Source organism: Netta rufina, assembly GCF_964035555.1.
Source record: "Netta rufina genome assembly, chromosome: 3".
In the NCBI taxonomy this organism is placed as follows: Eukaryota; Metazoa; Chordata; class Aves; order Anseriformes; family Anatidae; genus Netta; species Netta rufina.
The window spans coordinates 74,249,014-74,265,270 of NC_140125.1; the positions used below are offsets into that span (position 1 = coordinate 74,249,014).

General features: G+C 44.2%; 1 protein-coding gene across 1 annotated transcript in view; it reads left to right on the forward strand.

Moving 5' to 3' along the window:
- Nucleotides 1-4,681: 4,681 nt before the first annotated feature.
- Nucleotides 4,682-16,257, forward strand: part of CCN6 (cellular communication network factor 6) — a gene marked incomplete at both ends in the record, with an annotated part of 51,540 nt that continues 39,964 nt past the window's right edge. The window contains 1 exon segment of the mRNA XM_084284441.1: nucleotides 4,682-4,752. Within this exon segment, the coding sequence (XP_084140567.1) occupies nucleotides 4,682-4,752 (71 nt within the window).

The window sequence follows — 16,257 nt, forward strand, 5'->3', positions numbered from 1 at the left end:
TCACAAGCATTTGCTGACCTCCCAAGGATTATGCACCATAGCATTAAAAACAATACAGCCATGTCTAAAGGCAATTTCTAAAGGCCTTTGATATTATTGTTTTTACACTAGTTGTCATTATATCTACTGATTTTCCAGCATCAGACAGCCTCTGATTTCTGGGGAAAAAAAAAAAAACACATGAACTTGACTACCACATATAACAATTGCATCCCACCAGAGAACAGATGAATGTTTATGCCATCCAAAAACATGGCAGTGTGACTGAAAAGGCAGCCACACAGTGTGTTGTTAGTGAGTTGTAGTTTGGCGTATTAATTCCTGCAGCAGAGAGAGCTGGTAGCTTTTGGACTGAGTTCATTATTACCCCAGAACCAAGAGACACCCAAACCGAGTAAAAATATCCAGTGATTGTGTTTGCTGTGAGTTGTTTCATCATTATGTTTGAGGATGTAAAGCAACTCAAGTAGAAAATGACACTAAATCACCAGGGAGCATTTTTAAGGAATTACTGCTAGTGAGTCTCCATGATGCTGAAACTGCAATGCTACAATTTTGAGACGTGCAATGAAAAGAGGGAATTAGATATACATAGATGACTTTGTATCCCTGTCATGAAAGTACAGCAAATGAACCAAAATATGAGATCCTCAAATTGCTAGAAAAATGGATGGCAGAAAGGCACAGAAAGCAATCAAGCCAATTATTTACAATTGTCAAGGAAGTGCCAGAAAGGAATCTGAGAACAAACCATATGAAACAAGCACTTATATCTATCATTCTGTAGAGCTGGGCATATGCCAAAGGAGAGCTCCCACCCACATTCGCCGAGTGCTTGAATTATCAGGACAGTCTGAGCATATGAGATAGCACCATAGTCAGAGGCAGTTGGCTCACAGTGCTCGGATCCCGAAAGCTTTCTCAGAGCGCCTCCTGAAACTGAAGTGTCTCTCCAAAAACCTGGAGATGTCACTGCTTGGCAGACGTGACCAGGGATATCAAAGACCTGGTAAACAGTTGGGGGGTTCATCTGGGAATGTGCAAAAACAACCTGAAGCTGATGAAATGTATATAGCATTTGGTTCCTCTGGGCTTTAAATAAGGGACAGCGTGGAAATGAACTTGAGCATTGGTAGGATGCTGTCTGCTCCGTTTAATTGTCAAGTCCCTTGTCTTGTAGATACCTCTTCTCTTGGATGGGTCACACTTTTCTTTTTTATAGGCGACTACCCCAGAGATAGGTGGAAACGAGCTAGTCTGTGCCATGTGGAAATTGGGACCAATGATCACACCCTGACCCTCCCCTTGACCCTGCTTTTGGCCACTCTGTGTAGGTGATTTAGCATGGGATGGGAGATCTACATCGCTCTCCTGTTACAATGACAAAGCTTAATCACTGCTTCAAATTGCTATGGTTCTATTAAAGGGAGCTGCTAAAAAAGAAAACACATGTCAAACTGTTCCTGAATGGAGAAATCTTCCCTGCAGAAAGTGTTAACAGCAGTCTGGTGAAAATGCTTGCTGTCGAGATGAATATATACCTCGGTACTTAGCTCCTGTAAGCAGCACTGGCAGTGAGAGCAAGAAATAGGACAAAAGAGAAACACCTATGGGCTAAAGCCTGCCGCTGTGGGCAAGCCACAGACCTCCAAGAACTGTGCTAAATTGATAAATCCAGACAAAAATGTATCAGCACGTAATGACTAAATAGCACAGCGCTGGAAGTGCAAGGCAATTGATTGTCAGGGGGAGAAAATATTGTCCATATTTCAGCATCAAGCACCTGGAAAGTGTACACCTGATGTCTTGCAATACCTCAAAAACCCAGGGGAAAGCAGCCAAGCAAGCAGATCAGCCAAAGAGAGATTATCTCTGTAGACAGTAGGCTAAGTGCTGTGATACAACAAGGAGCAGGATTCGTGCTATCTCGTAAGGCTGGGGCTAAAAGAAATGGTACAATGAAAATTATCCAAGAAGGGGGCTTTATACCATGACCAGCTGTGGGATCACATCCAGGGACCTCAAAAACTCGGCACATGGTTCTTGGTGAACGTAGAGAGCTGCAGCGTGGCTGCTGGCTGTGCTGGAGCTGGCACCTGCAGCCAAGGGGCAGCAGCTGGGGAGGCTCCAGCACCTGAGCCCCTGCCTGTGAACTGCTCCCTGCCCCTTGGCCAGGGCATGCAGGGAAGGCATTTGAGCTGAAGGGCTTATTATCTCTCTCCCTCTGCCTGTGCTTGTGTGCAGAGGAAAGGCATGGTGCTTGGGAAGGGCTTGAAGGCCAGCCAAAACAAAAGCGAGAGAAATCGTCGGAGCAGCCAATGGACTGCAGTAAGAGGTAAAAGGGGACACTGAGGTAAATAGCAGTCTTTCCATTAATTTCAGGGCAGGCTGGATCAAACTCGTTCAAGCCCAAGGCCAGAAACAGGAAATGTCACACCGAATATTAGGAAACAAACTGTGGCAGGGAGTGCAACCAAGCAGTTTGTGCACAAGGAAGGAGAAGAGCCTTGCCCCCATCTGTATGCCAACATATCATTATAGCGTGCTAGGATCCTTCAGAAAGAGATCTCTCATTGTTATCTCAATACTGATTCCTTATTTATTTTTTTTAATCCATTGTGCACTGGAAAGAAAATACAAAGAGAACCCTCTTCTTTCCTCCATCCCTGGGAATAAGAGGCAGTTTCAAGCAAAGAAAACAGTGACACTTCAAAGGGCAGCAGTAGAGCTAACATTCTTTAATGAATTATTTGGCGACGTAATATGACAGTGCCCAAGAGATTCATACTTTGAAAAATATTTTTGTAATTTAAATTTAAGGAAAGGGAAATTGAGGCTGACACCTGCATTTAAATCTTAAGCCAAGAGTCTCCCTTTTCTCTTTGGGGTCTTTTACTTTTTTTTTTTCTGCTTTGAGGCATGCACATTTTACATTGACATTGCTTGGGTCTGGAATATTTGAAGTGAAAGCTGATTTTTTGACAAAGCAAGCTAATTTGCAGAGGTTTGTGTTTCAACACCTCACAGATACTTGGAGTCAAATGGTGCAAAAAGCCATGTTATCTGGCCACTGAGCTGGTTCCCTTAGGACAAAGGGAATCTTTAGGTTCAGCACACTGAAAAAAAACAAAAAACACAAGGGATTTCACAATGGGGATGTTTCATGGACATAAAGAAAGAGGCTCAGTTTGGTAAAACTACTCTTTTACATACCATGTGTAGTATGCTTTTTACTCACAGTCTTCTCTGAATCTCTGATGGAAGCAGTTCTTTTCAAAATGTGCATTGCTAAATACTATCACTGAAAAGACTACATCTGGAAACCCTCCACAAGCAATCCCAAAATGCACAGAGAATCAGCAAGCTACTGCTTCTCCCCCTTGTTCTAATCTGGGCTTTTCTCGCGAGCTGGTGCTGGCACAGTATTTGTCCCATGCCCTGCATCTTGAAGTGCAGAGACTCAAGTTCTAATCAGTATTAATGACGGGAGGAAATGAAGGGCATTACCACTCACCACAGTGCAATGCAGCGCACTGCAGAGATCCACCAGTTGGTATCACATGAGCTATTCTGGAACAGGAGAGAGGTATCATCAGTATCATATATATATATATTAACAATTTTGCTTGGGTAAAAACTACAACTTGCTTATGACAGTTATTGTATCCATACCCTTAACAGAATTTAACTCCTATACGCTTTGATATCTGTTGGGAGTAAGCAGCTGAGGCACCATGTACGTCCTGGGATAGCTTTGCTAGATGGAGTTCTTCATGGTGGCCAACTATGCTGCACGTTGTAAACATCTGAGAATATGCAAAACATCAGAGCGTGTTGTGCCTTGCACCCTGGGCAGAAAGGAGAGCCTGAGCTGCTCCTTCCTTTGCCTCCTTATAGAAAGTACACAAGGTCCCCCCCTTTCCTATACTGACTGGGAAGGATTATGAACAAGCTTGTGGCCTGAGATGAAAGGGAGCCTGCAGCAGATGCCATTCCTGGCAAGATTTTTTAAATCAGTCACCAAATACAATAACTAGCATTATGCTATCTACAGTTGTCATTTTCCAGCTTTTGAGTTACATTAGATCAAATCTAAGGATCAGTTAATGGCATGAAATAATCTGTGCTAGGACAACTAGGGACCAATTTCAAGTTTGCAAGGAAGGAAGTGAATGCATTGTAGCAAGGGTATTTTTTTCTAAATAGCAGCTGCATGAAGCTAGAAATGAAATGCCAGGAGATGTGCTCAAAATTGTGTGATAAATACCGTCTTAGGATGTATCATACATCTAGTAACTGCAATGTTTACATTTTATATTTTAAAATTCACAGAAGGGCAAATGGAGAGGTGTAAGGGTGTAAGTAGCTGTGAAGAGCCGGACCAGCTCATGTCCAAGAATAGTAATATCTGGCTCAGGCACAAATTTAGGAGACTCCAGGTCACCTGACAGATAACTAGCAAAATAAATAGGGGACTTAGAAGTCCTTTGTATTTTGCCTAAACAGCCTCTGTTCAGTGTTAGAAACATCTGAGTGATCTGGCCTGGCCACCTGAGCTATGCAGCAGGCTGTTGGGATTGCTTCCTTGAGCCAGATGCAGTAAAAAAAAGTAAATTACAGTGTTTGACTCCAACAGTTAGTGTGTATGGAATTAGCCATCTGCACTTGTACATAAATGGACATGTCACTGGAGAACGGGATGATGGTGTTATCATCCTCGCTGCGGGCCAAGAAGGAGAAATATGCTCTGTGGTGAGCCCCTGCTCCAACACAGTGCGGGCTGGCAGCCCCCGTGTCCTTTATTGCAATAGCACTCAGGCTCTCTTTCTCCTCCAAAAGAAAGCATTTCCTATCCGTTCTGTAATTTTGCTCAGCATGTTATGCCTTATTCTGAAGAAAAAAAAATTATATTTATTTTATTGTATTTAATATGTACATACAGATTGGATGTATACTTACATTCATATAACTATGACTAATTGTACTCATTTATAAGAATCTGTGATTTTTATTGTTATGCAGCATGGGTTTTTCATATGCAATTCTAGAGTACTGAAATCTTGTCATTTCTTTATTCTTCGCTGAGGGTGTTTTCCTTGATCAAAAGTATTCATATATCAATGGTGAAAGCGTTCAAAGGCATTCATGCCCCATAAATTATTCCACACAATACAAACACACAGCATTCACTTTTCTTCATTCATCTTCAACTACTCTTGTCATTTAGCAACGAAACCATTCTCTTTCTCTTTCTCTCTCTCTCTCTCTCTTTCTCTCTCTCTCTCTCTCTCTCTCTCTCTCTCTTTTTGTTATGCAAACTTGGCAGATTTAGGCTGTGGATAAGATATGTTTGGTGCTTTTGCTTTCGCTTCGTACTGCATGGACTCAAAACCTAGTTTTCTATTTCAAGAAGAAAAAAAAAAAAAGAACTGAAAACACCTGTTGGAAACTCAGGCCTGTCCAGCTTTCCAGCTGAAAACAGATAAAATAAGTTGCATGCAGTTTGAGAGAGATTTGAGTTGTCCATAAAGCCTGACGAAAAGAAAAGTTTTCTAACCTAATTATCCAAAGAAGTACAAACCATCCCAATTGATCAGACCTGAGTTTAAGGCTTACAATAGTACCAAAATACAGGTAGATATCTCCACGGCTTTTGTTTGTTTCTCAAAGAACTTTGCTATTTGTGATGGTTTTGAGTATATTGGAAAAGGAAACATTAATTGCTATTACAAATCTACTTCCTACGGCTTAAAAACCCTGACTGTTACAACAGCCTGTGTACCATTTCAGCCAGTCCTTTGCTTCTTTATCTCCAGTGTACCCATAACCTGTCAAATATTTTCACACCCACTCAGCCACTTTTCATATATTATCTCAAAACTGACAGTATTTGTCTTGGAAATGTTTTATTGTTTTAAGTACTTTGGCTTTGCTGTATGCATTTGGAAAGCAAATCAGCTTGCTAAATGAAAACATACAGGTATTCCCTTTTTATAAGGTGTCATTCTGCAGTGAGTAGAACAGTGAAGTGCCTTTATTTAGAGTTGTTGTTCTTCTCAATTATTGCTAGAGGCTTTCAAGAAAGGTAGCATCTAAATGACAATTGATGAGAACACTTTCAGGACTGATTATGCTGTCACAGTGGGACTACACTTGCTATATTTAGTGTCACTGCTCCCAGTTTATACTAGCACAGATGAGAATATTCACAGAAATAAAGGCTGTGAAGCCCTTAGAAATTTGTCATCTTATGCCTTTGCTGTTTCAGACCTCAATTTTCCCATCATCTGAATTTTGCTTTGAATCTCAGCAGTTCATTAAGTCCTGTGTGCCAGTGAAGTCAAAATTTGGAAAATGGGTTACTATTGGGGAAGACATTTTAAGAAGATGGATATGGTACTGGATTTTACTGAAGTATCAGTGAAGAAGATTTAGGAGGCTTATGTAAAAGTACCGGATAATTTTAAGAAGGGAAGGAAATAAACTGGAATCCTGTGATGGTTCTGTTGGACTCGCAAGACAGATGCTCTCGATTCTTCCATGGGAAGGAGGAGATAACCCAGCAACCTCCTCCCAAACCCTGGAAGTCTGAAATCCTTCTGCATAGCATGAAGCATGACAAACTGAGACTCCACAACATAAACAGTGACCACATCTCCAATATTTTTAGCATAAACATTTATGGCCAGCTTAATTCTCTCTTCCTTTCAGTACGTGGTATTTAAGCTCTACTTCATCTTCCTGGAGCGGGGCTTTTTGTCTGCATGGTGTGCATGGCCTTTTTTTTGTTTGTTTGTTGTTGTTGTTGTTGTTTAAAAAAAAAAAAAAAAAAACACTTTTACTTTAAACTGTGATTCCCTTAAAAAAATTCTGAACATTTTTTAGCACGACCCTTCTCTCAGCCAAGCAGTATATGCGCTTTCTGTGATGAGGCCTGTGACTGGAGCAGATATGAAAAACTTGATGGGGTATCCCAAATGGCTCCAGCACCCACCCAGCTTATCTTCCATAAGTGACTTCTCTTAAGTCAACAGGCTGCCTACAAAATGATCATTCACATTAACCTTATGCAAAACCAAAACAGAGCAGGCTATTCTTTGAAGACCAAGCCACACACTCTCTCTCCAAACCTTGCAAAGGCTAAGGCCTCTTTTTCCACTTTTTTTTTTTCTTTTTTTTTTTCTTTTTTTTTTTTTTTCCTTGAGATGGTTTTGTTTGTAGTATTCAATATTTACTGCTCTTTATATATATATATATATATATATATATATATATATGAGGCACAGTATCACCAAGTATTAAATAAATAGCTCTGGAAGGTACCCCGAGGAATAAACTCGTCCACAGTCCTTGCCGAAAGGCAGGTCCAGCTCTACCAGAATGAGTCCTAACTTGCTTCTGTCACATTTATTCTTAGAAACCAAGAGTGATGGATATTCCTCAACATCCCTAGGCAACTTTTTCCACTGTTTACTGCCTTTATCACTAGAGTAGGTTGTCTCTAGCACCAACCCTCTGTCTCTCTTGGTGCAATCAAAATGCATTACTCTTGTCCTATCTCCAAAGAACGTAAATGTAATTTATTTTCTCCCTTTTTGCATCTCTCTTGCCCTTCAAGGCTCTCAAGGATCTCCTTAGGTATTTTTGTTGTTGTTTGTTTCTTTGTTTGTATTTTTTTTCTGTGTTGATTTTCTTTTTATTATTATCTTTTGCTAAACTGATTAACTTCAACCTTTCTTGGTATGTCATGTTTCTACAGCCTCAGGTTTTTGTTTCTGTCCAATAATTCTACATCTTTTTTGAAGCTTAGTGCCTCTACTGGTTGTTATTCTCTAGCAGAGGCATTATTCGTGACAATAGAACAGTAAGATTATTTTATATATTTTAAGAAGAGTTCTTCTACATGGCTTACTGAAGTCCATTGTAACTTTTATCAGTCTTGCAAGCCAACATCTCTGAAGGCTGATGTGCAAGTCACTTCCTTTGAGGGACTGCTAAAGACCACAGTGACAACAAGCAGGTGCCATTGGAAGATGTGATACAGAAAGCCTGGAAACCAAACCAAAAGAACAGGGACCAACTGTAGCAAGCACTATGAAAACAGTCCCTCCCTCTCCATTTTTCAATCTCTTTGGATTTCTGGAATAAGAACAAATTAAGAGATCTTAACTTGTTCTAGAGAACAAACAAACAAACCAAAAGAGGCTGATAACCTATTTAAGATGTAGATATGACAAGTGTTGAAGGAAGTCAAGACGCTATCCAAGATGAAAGCAATTGGAGTCATCCGAGTCATCCGAAACTGCTGAAGCGTGTGGGGAGTGTCAGAGCTTGTGACACAAGCGCTCTGGTTTTAGGAAGTGAGCAGCAGCGATGGAACAAAATCTTGTGATGTGGGATGCCGAGCTGATTCTGGAATGATTAATAAAAACAACACCATTCTTCACTTACATACATTAGAGAAGTGAGCCAAGCATTTAGCCACTTACTGTGGATGAGATAGTTTGTCCAGAGAACTTTCAGGAGCTACCATCTGACCTGGAAAGATGCCCAAAAGAGAATGTTAATTTTTCAGATGTTTTAAATTAAGAAGTTAACTTTTCACTTAACAATGAAACCTCATCTTAATCCAGTGCCTCTCTATTGTAAGCAGAGCTGCCACCAGTCATGCCTCTCTTAATGCAGTGCTGACTTTACGAGTAGCACATGGTTTTTAAATGAGGGGATAAATAGGATAGCAAATGCTCTGTGCAAATTTACCACAAAGACATCTGGATCTGAGATCCTCCCAGCAGGCAAGTTGCTAATGATCTCAAATGTTTCCTTCAAAGGGAATGGCTTGCTTGGGTTTCTGTGTTCTTTGAAGATTTACAGGAAGTTCAAATAGGGAAACACAGCATAGGTGTATTTTTAGCCACGGACAAAGCTTCCTTCAAAATAATATGCATCTCATTCTTGTGAACTAACCTGCTTCTTGGTAACGTGCCCTCTCAAAATGCTCATGCCTTTCTGTCTTTCAGTATTGTAATATTTCTATTGAAATAGCAGTATTTCAACATGGTAGTAACAAAGGCCCTTGTTCTCTTTTGGACAAGGATATGTGTCCATAAGGGAAGCATAGTTTGGGTAACTTGGCTTCAAGGACTACTTTTCAACAGCCTTGGGGTTGAGAAGGGACAGGGCATGGTAGAGACAATGATGCTGCGGAAAGTCCTAACCACTGGTTGAACCAAGTTGTGCAGTTCAGCAGAGCCTGCCTGATTGCTCTTTGGGACCAGCCCCTACTGGTTTGACTTTCAGCCATCAGGCGCTGGTTCAATTTCCTATCTCTGCCCTAGTAGGACTGGCTACATGGAGAAGTCATGGCAGCTGATTAAGCCAGCTCTCTGCCACTCCTGTAGAAATTATGGGTGAGGACATAAAAGCTTTAGGGATCTGTGTAGCTGTGGGTGTCCCAGCCCAGGTCCTTGGAGTCTGAAAAGCGTGCGTGCCCCTATATCACTGACCACAGGTTTCTCTGAAGACTGGAGCAGCAATCCACTGTGTTGGTGGAGATGGGTCCTGGCACAGGATGGGGTCCAGTGGCCCCAGGGCTTCCCTGCACTTTGAAATGCCTTCATTTTTGCTCAATCTTTACTCCAATGACGGAAGCAGGAACTATTGCTACATACATCCTTAGAGTACTCGGGGAGCTCTATCTGTTTAGTCTGCAGAACACCTTTTAACTTTTTTTTTTTTTTTAATTTTATTTTTGACGGTAGACAGATCTTTGCCTTTAAGCCCCGTCCACACAAACGTGTACACAAAGCACATCTTTTTCCGGAAAGCCAGGCCCCAGGATGGAGGATGTTGACGTTGGAAAGGTTTCCTAGTCAAACTGTTTTCCTGCTCTGATTCCTCTCTGGGGTCCCAGGCATGATGTGTGTGTGGCGGTAGGGGCAGGGAGAGTGGGAAAATAAATGACTTCAAAAGGCTTTGTGCTGCAAGTTGCCAAGTTTTGTGGAGTAACTGCCTGCAGAAACCGAGCTTCTTTTGGAAAGTCTGCCTCGGGGGGATCCCTGCTTCCTAGGGGGAATCAGCACTGGCCATACTGTAGCTGGATCACACCCAAGGAAAGCTGAGGTACTCAGTGCTACTGGTCCCAGTCCTGCTGTTTTCCACCAGTCTCACCATTTTTTGGCAAAGGCTGGGGACTCCTAACCCTGTGATAGTGCCCCCAGGGGAGTTTCACATCACCTTTTCATGGGGATCTCAGCTGGACTTCGGTCAGTTTTAGCCCACTAGTTGTATGGACAGCCAGGCTTTGCAGCCTTGTGTGACATCCATGACACCCTTAACGTGAAAGACCACTGGCAGTGAGAGCCAGTACAAAGTCAGGGTGAGTAAGACGAGGCTCTTCCAGATGATTGTGAGGTGGGGACATGGCTGGGATTCTTCTCAGCATCAGGACCAAGTGGTCTAAAACCCCACCTTTCCTCCTCCCTCTCTGAAGATGCAGGAATGGCTGAGACAAAGGATGCCCTGCTGAAAAGGACAGAAAGACAAAAATGGCTTGGGAAAGGTGCAGCTTTTAACTCCGGCTGCCCCTCTCAGGATGCAGGCACGCTTGTTCGCAGCCCCCTTTATTGTGTTTGCAGTGGCTTTGTGCAGCACCATCTCCAAGTAGGTGCTCCCTTCTTTCCTCAGCCAGAAATGCTTTCCAGGCAAACAACATTAGTTTGGCTACAGGGCTTACGATCTGAAGTTAAAAACACCACCCTGTATGACAAGCAATACTCTCTAACATCAGGCAGTTTGGCAGAGACACATCTGGGCACGGTCCCTGCGCGCCCTGAGCCTGTCTGTGCTCTGCCAGCTGATAGCCAAATGTTGGAGCAGATTTTTCTCTCTAGTCAGAGTTTCACATCTCTTGCCTGAGCTCACTAAGGGAAAAAGAAAAAAAAAAAAAAAAAAAAAAAAAAAAAAAAAAAAGTAAAATAAGGCCAGAAATAGGTGTGTGCAACTTCATGGAAATTCTGGTTCAGACTCAGTGGTGGCTTGGCCTGGGGATGGAAAGTTACTGCAGCTGGGGACTTAGAGAGAAAAGTGAACAGATAACATAACAGCACAATTCACAGTGAGAGAGCATCAACGCGAGTTCCATGCTAAGCCCCGTGGTGATTTTGGGTACAAAAGGCATTCCCCTGCTATGGAGGCAGCAGGGAGCTGGCAATACAGCTCTGCCCTCACCCTTCCCAGCCCCTGGGATGTGGTTTAAAGCCGCCCGGCAGCAAACATGAAGCAGAAAAGCAGCTGACGAGATAAGGTCGCTTCCACACCCTGTTGTAGGCCTGCCTGGCTCCCCCAGGTTTGCAGATGGAGCCTGGTGTCCTCAGTGGTGTCCCCTCCCTCCCCGGCGTTGTGTGTCTTGCTCTTCCACTCCCTCACACCCTGGTATGGGCACAATCTCCCCTCCATGCAACTCCTTCATAGGTTTGCATACAACCATGCAGGCTGGGAGGTGATAAGAGGCCAGCAGTGCTTCCCTATGGCCTAGGGAATTGAGGGGAGCTGGAAGCAGCCATCAGGAGCTGCCAAGCTTGTTTTGGGGCTACCTGTCTGCGTCTTTGAGTGCCCGTACAGGGAAAGAGTGGACTCAGCTTTTGAGCCTTCAACCTCTCCTGTCTAGGCCTGGACTGCAGCAGCCTGGGCTGGTAACAGCAACCCCCAGATGGCTGCCCCCCTTTGGGGAAAAATCCCCAGCAAGGACCGTTCCCATGTTTGCTTGCATGACTCCAGCACTGCAAGTCTACAAATAACCCTCCGAGGGGGCTCCCAAACCCTTCATGATCAGAGTTGTGCAGTAAGAATGAGATTAAGCCATTATCTTAACTGATTGCAACCCTCTGTAACTGCGATGGGGGACAGCATAGGTCTGGTGAAAGCTTTTTTTACACCGTGCAGCAAGGATGCTGCTAAGACGTGACCACAAGCCAACGGTCTTCCTGCTGATGTGATCTTGCCAGCTAAGAATGAAATGAATTTGGATGGAAACCAACAAAAGGATTCAATTTAGACATCACTGATTCTCATGGCTGCACTGCTTTCATGCTCGGTGCATGTACTTCAGACGAGGCCTGTGCAACCCTCCCAAGTCCTGTGTTTTTCAGATTTCTTGCTCTATATTTTGGTTTTGGAAAGGAATAGTTTCACTTTGGGGAAACTATTATACCCTGTAGTCCATACTCTTGCTTTCAGCATTGAAAATTTATATTTAAAACATGTACATGTATTGCTTTACTACCACTACCAGCAATACCTGAAAATATTAAATTTAAGATATGATAAAAAATCTCCCTTTAAATTTTGTGCTTTTTTCTTGACTGGGTAACTGAAATGCAGCTTTTCTTGTGTGTGTGGGCAGTTTCACTGTTAGGCCTGCATTGTTTGTGCTGTGGATATTACATAGTAACATAATATTTATTTGTCTAAACCCAGCTGTTTTTACTGGAACGGACCCCCCCAAAACCAACTCTTTCAAAACATTTCTATTTATCTTCAAGTCCTGGCAATAAAAAAAGAAAAAAAGGAAAGAAAGAAAAGAAAAGGGGCCATCTGTAAAATGACAATAGCCTTTTAAACACGGTGGTAATGGTCCAGCTAATTACTGAAAGTACTTTTCTAGCGAGAGGGAAGCTGCTGCTGTAGGCTGGAGCCCATAGAGGGACTCTGTGGGGCTGGGGGTGAGGGACACCCGTGGGACAGAGTGGGTGAATGGTCCCCCGTGGGACAGAGTGGGTGAATGGCACGGTGAATGGTCAGCAAGCACTGACCCCTCCTGCCTCCCTGCTGCTCAATGGGGAAAAGTTTGTCCAGCTGTGTTCTTCTGAGCCCCAGAAGGGAAGAAGTAAGCTGCAGCACTCCACTCCTAGTATTTATTTTATTTTTACCATGTATTTAATTTTTGGTATTTTTTTGGATATTTATTCTGTTTTTCACATTTATTCTAAAGTGACTGCTGCTGGCAGCTTTCTTGTGGGGATGCTCCATTTTCAGGTTGAAACCTGCTCTTTCTAGTCAAGGCCTTCAGGGCAGCTTCACCAAGCCTGAGATGCTGGTGTTGCTGGAGAGGACAAAGGCACCAGGGCACGCTGTGCCCCCATGCCAGCAGCCCTGGCATCACCATCATCCTCAGCCTTCCTCCTCCTGGGGCCATGCAGCTGCCCAAATGTGCCTGTGGGCTTTGAAACCCCTCGATCCTCACACCCGCATCCCAGCTCATGGCACGTGCCAGCCCATGTGCTGCTCCCAGGGATGGGGAGGCTGAGGCTGGGGAGGCAGCTGAGGCTCAGCCTCTCCCGCTGCAGGCTGTGGCATTGCCTGTGCACGTCCCTGCCCTTTCACAACCCCTTGTTCTTCTTGCAACATCTCTCCAAGCTGAAACAGTGCTTCCCTCTCCCTGATGCTTGCCCCCACCCAGTGGACTTGTAGTGAGCAGCTAGACAGAGGGCACGCAGGCCTTGCTGCACTGCTGTTGCATCCTGCACCTGATGAAAATACAATCCCTCATCTCCAAGTCCAGATTTCACATCAGGATACAAAAACGAGTGTGAACAGGGGAGAGGTCCTGTTGGTTAGCATGGTGCTGCCCTTCTGTTAATCTTCTCCCTGTCTTGGCTTTCATTTTTGACCTTATTGCAAGCCTTGGTTCAGGACTTTCTGCTTCCTTTCCCTGTAGCATCCCTTGTGTGCAGACAGACAATGTTAGCCAACATTCAGCAGCATTTTTTCCACCCTCGGACTCTGCAGCTCCCAGACATCACCGCTCCTGCTGATTGCTTTGAAACTATTTTTTACCATCTCTAAAGGGTTGCTAGATTTTGGGACCTTGTTGGGTAAGATGCAGAGATGCTGCTACTCAATTTCCTTTCCATTTCTCCACTCCGTTATTGCTCAGTACAACTCATTATGATGTGCAATCATTCTCTAACCAGCATGGACATGGATTGTAGACCATTCATTTCCCACCCTGTGCAATTTGTACTGTTGCCTCACTTTTTTTTTTTCTTTTTTTTTTTTTCTTTTTTTTTCTGAGTGTATGTAGCACATAAGATTCCTGCAAAGCCATCAGTACGATTTTCCAGACTATTCCTGCAGCTTCTTCATTGGTATCTAGCAATATTTATGTAATGTTCATTTTGAACACACATATTTTAGAGCCTGAGTTTTTGGCAATTACAGTCTACATCTGGGTCATCAGTTCATTGTTGATTTTTGGACAGCTGCTCTTCTGGCAGATCTGAAACACTTGTTTTGGTTAGGGGTGGGCAAGCCAATTTCAAGTAGGAAAAGACTGGAGCCATCATTCCCCATGCAGACTTGGAGGGGAAATGGAGAAAAAACGTGTGAATGGGACAGAGATTTTGCCCTGCAGCTGCAGAGAAAGCTTGATTTAGGGGATTCACTCAGTTCCTCTTCAGGTGTCACTCAGGTAAATTGTTCCTTCAAGCTGGCATCTTTTCCTCGGCTGAAAGCAGGCAGACAGCTCAATGTGACCGCGTGGAGAGGCTGGCCTGCGTTCCCTTTTCAAGTAAAACAGGTTTATATGTTCAGTGGAGCTCACCGAACAAACAACAGGTGGGTCTAAAAAAGCTCTCTGGAAAATCCCAGTGGCTGACACACTGAGGAGTGAGCAGGGAATGTGCTGGAGGCCCCTCCTCGCTGGGGCAGCCTGGGCACAGCTTGTCCCCAGGGAAAGCAGGGAAAGGGAAGGTGGGCGAGAACCTGGGGACGGGGAGCCAGCCCTTGAGGTTTAGGCAAATGGCAAAAGTTGGTATTTTTGTGTGCTCATCCCTGTTCAGTCCCAGATGTCTATCTGTCTGAAATTCCCAGGGTTCTGCAAAGAGCCCGCTTTAAATATAGACAGGCATTTGCATGCTTGTTATAAAGACCAGTGCAAACAGGGAAGTGGCCATCTAAAAATGGGACATGATGACTTTTCACGTAGCTGCTAAATGAAAATGTGACTGCACAGTGCAAGGTGTTAAATTACTCGCTTGTCTTGGAGGAGAGTCCCACTTACTGTCTTTCAAAGTGCACTCTCTACCTTTTTACCCTGCTGCCCGTAATAGGTTCGGCTACGGGTGCAACAGGACCAATCTCCAAAAAGGATTGAATTTAAAATGAAAAAGAAAAAAACTGTCAAGAGGAGCCTGCAATTGGATCCGATTTCATTCTCAGCCCTTAATCCCTAACTCTTCCCTGGCCTATTTCTGCTCGGGGGTGGGCAGGGCAGCCTGAGCCAGCCCCACTCAGGCCTGTGGGGTGAGCCAGCCCAACCCACGCCCTGCATCCAGGTAAAAAGTGGGATTGCTGCACCCCGAGGCAGCCAGCTGGCCTGTGTGTAGCTGGACTGAAATCCCACAAGACACAAAGCCAGCACAGACCTAACCAAGTCAAACAGCACCTCTAATCAGAGGATTTCATCCCTCTCCAAAAGCAAACTGAATTGGCGGCGCAAACTGGGCAAGGCTCAGTAACACCACGGTGCTGGGCCAGGAGCAGGGTGGGCTTCTGGACATGGGCTTTGCTTGCTCTCCAGCCACCCCTCTGGCTTCACATGCACCTCTGTGCCAGAAAGCGATGTGCACTTTCACCAAAAGCATGGGGGCACAGCTCCTCTCTGCTGGCTTCCCTCTGAGTCACAGGGCCTGGAAGTCACGGGGCTGCAGGACATGCCAGTGGCTGGATTTGGGGTTTCAGCCATCATAACCGCAGCTGCTACCTCTTCTCCCTCAGTGGCTTCCTGCGAGCTTTTACCAAGTGTAAGCCACACATGGAGGTCACATATCACCACCCAGCTGATATTTGGGTGCCCGGGAAGCATCCCTCCGAGTGGATGCCACTGAGCTCTGTACCCACAAATCAGTTTCCATAGTAACTCATGTGCTTCAACGAGGGGAAAAATCAGAGGAATTTGAGAGGGGAAGACTAACTCCACGGGAACAAGGGGAATAAACAGGCTGCGCGGCGGTCTGGAGCACGAAGGAAAATGGTGCCTCAGAGCGTTGCACACACACACACACATCACATGTCAGGTTATATTTACTCACACACTCGTGAGCACATGGAGGCGAGAGGAAAATGGTTTTTTATTGGTATTTCAAAGGGTGTTGTCAGAGCACTGTTTTATGAACTGTGAGGAAGGAAATACGCATCCTTCTGACCGCTTGTTCCTCATCCTTGCTGCAATGATGGAGTACATCAAGCAGTGAAAGG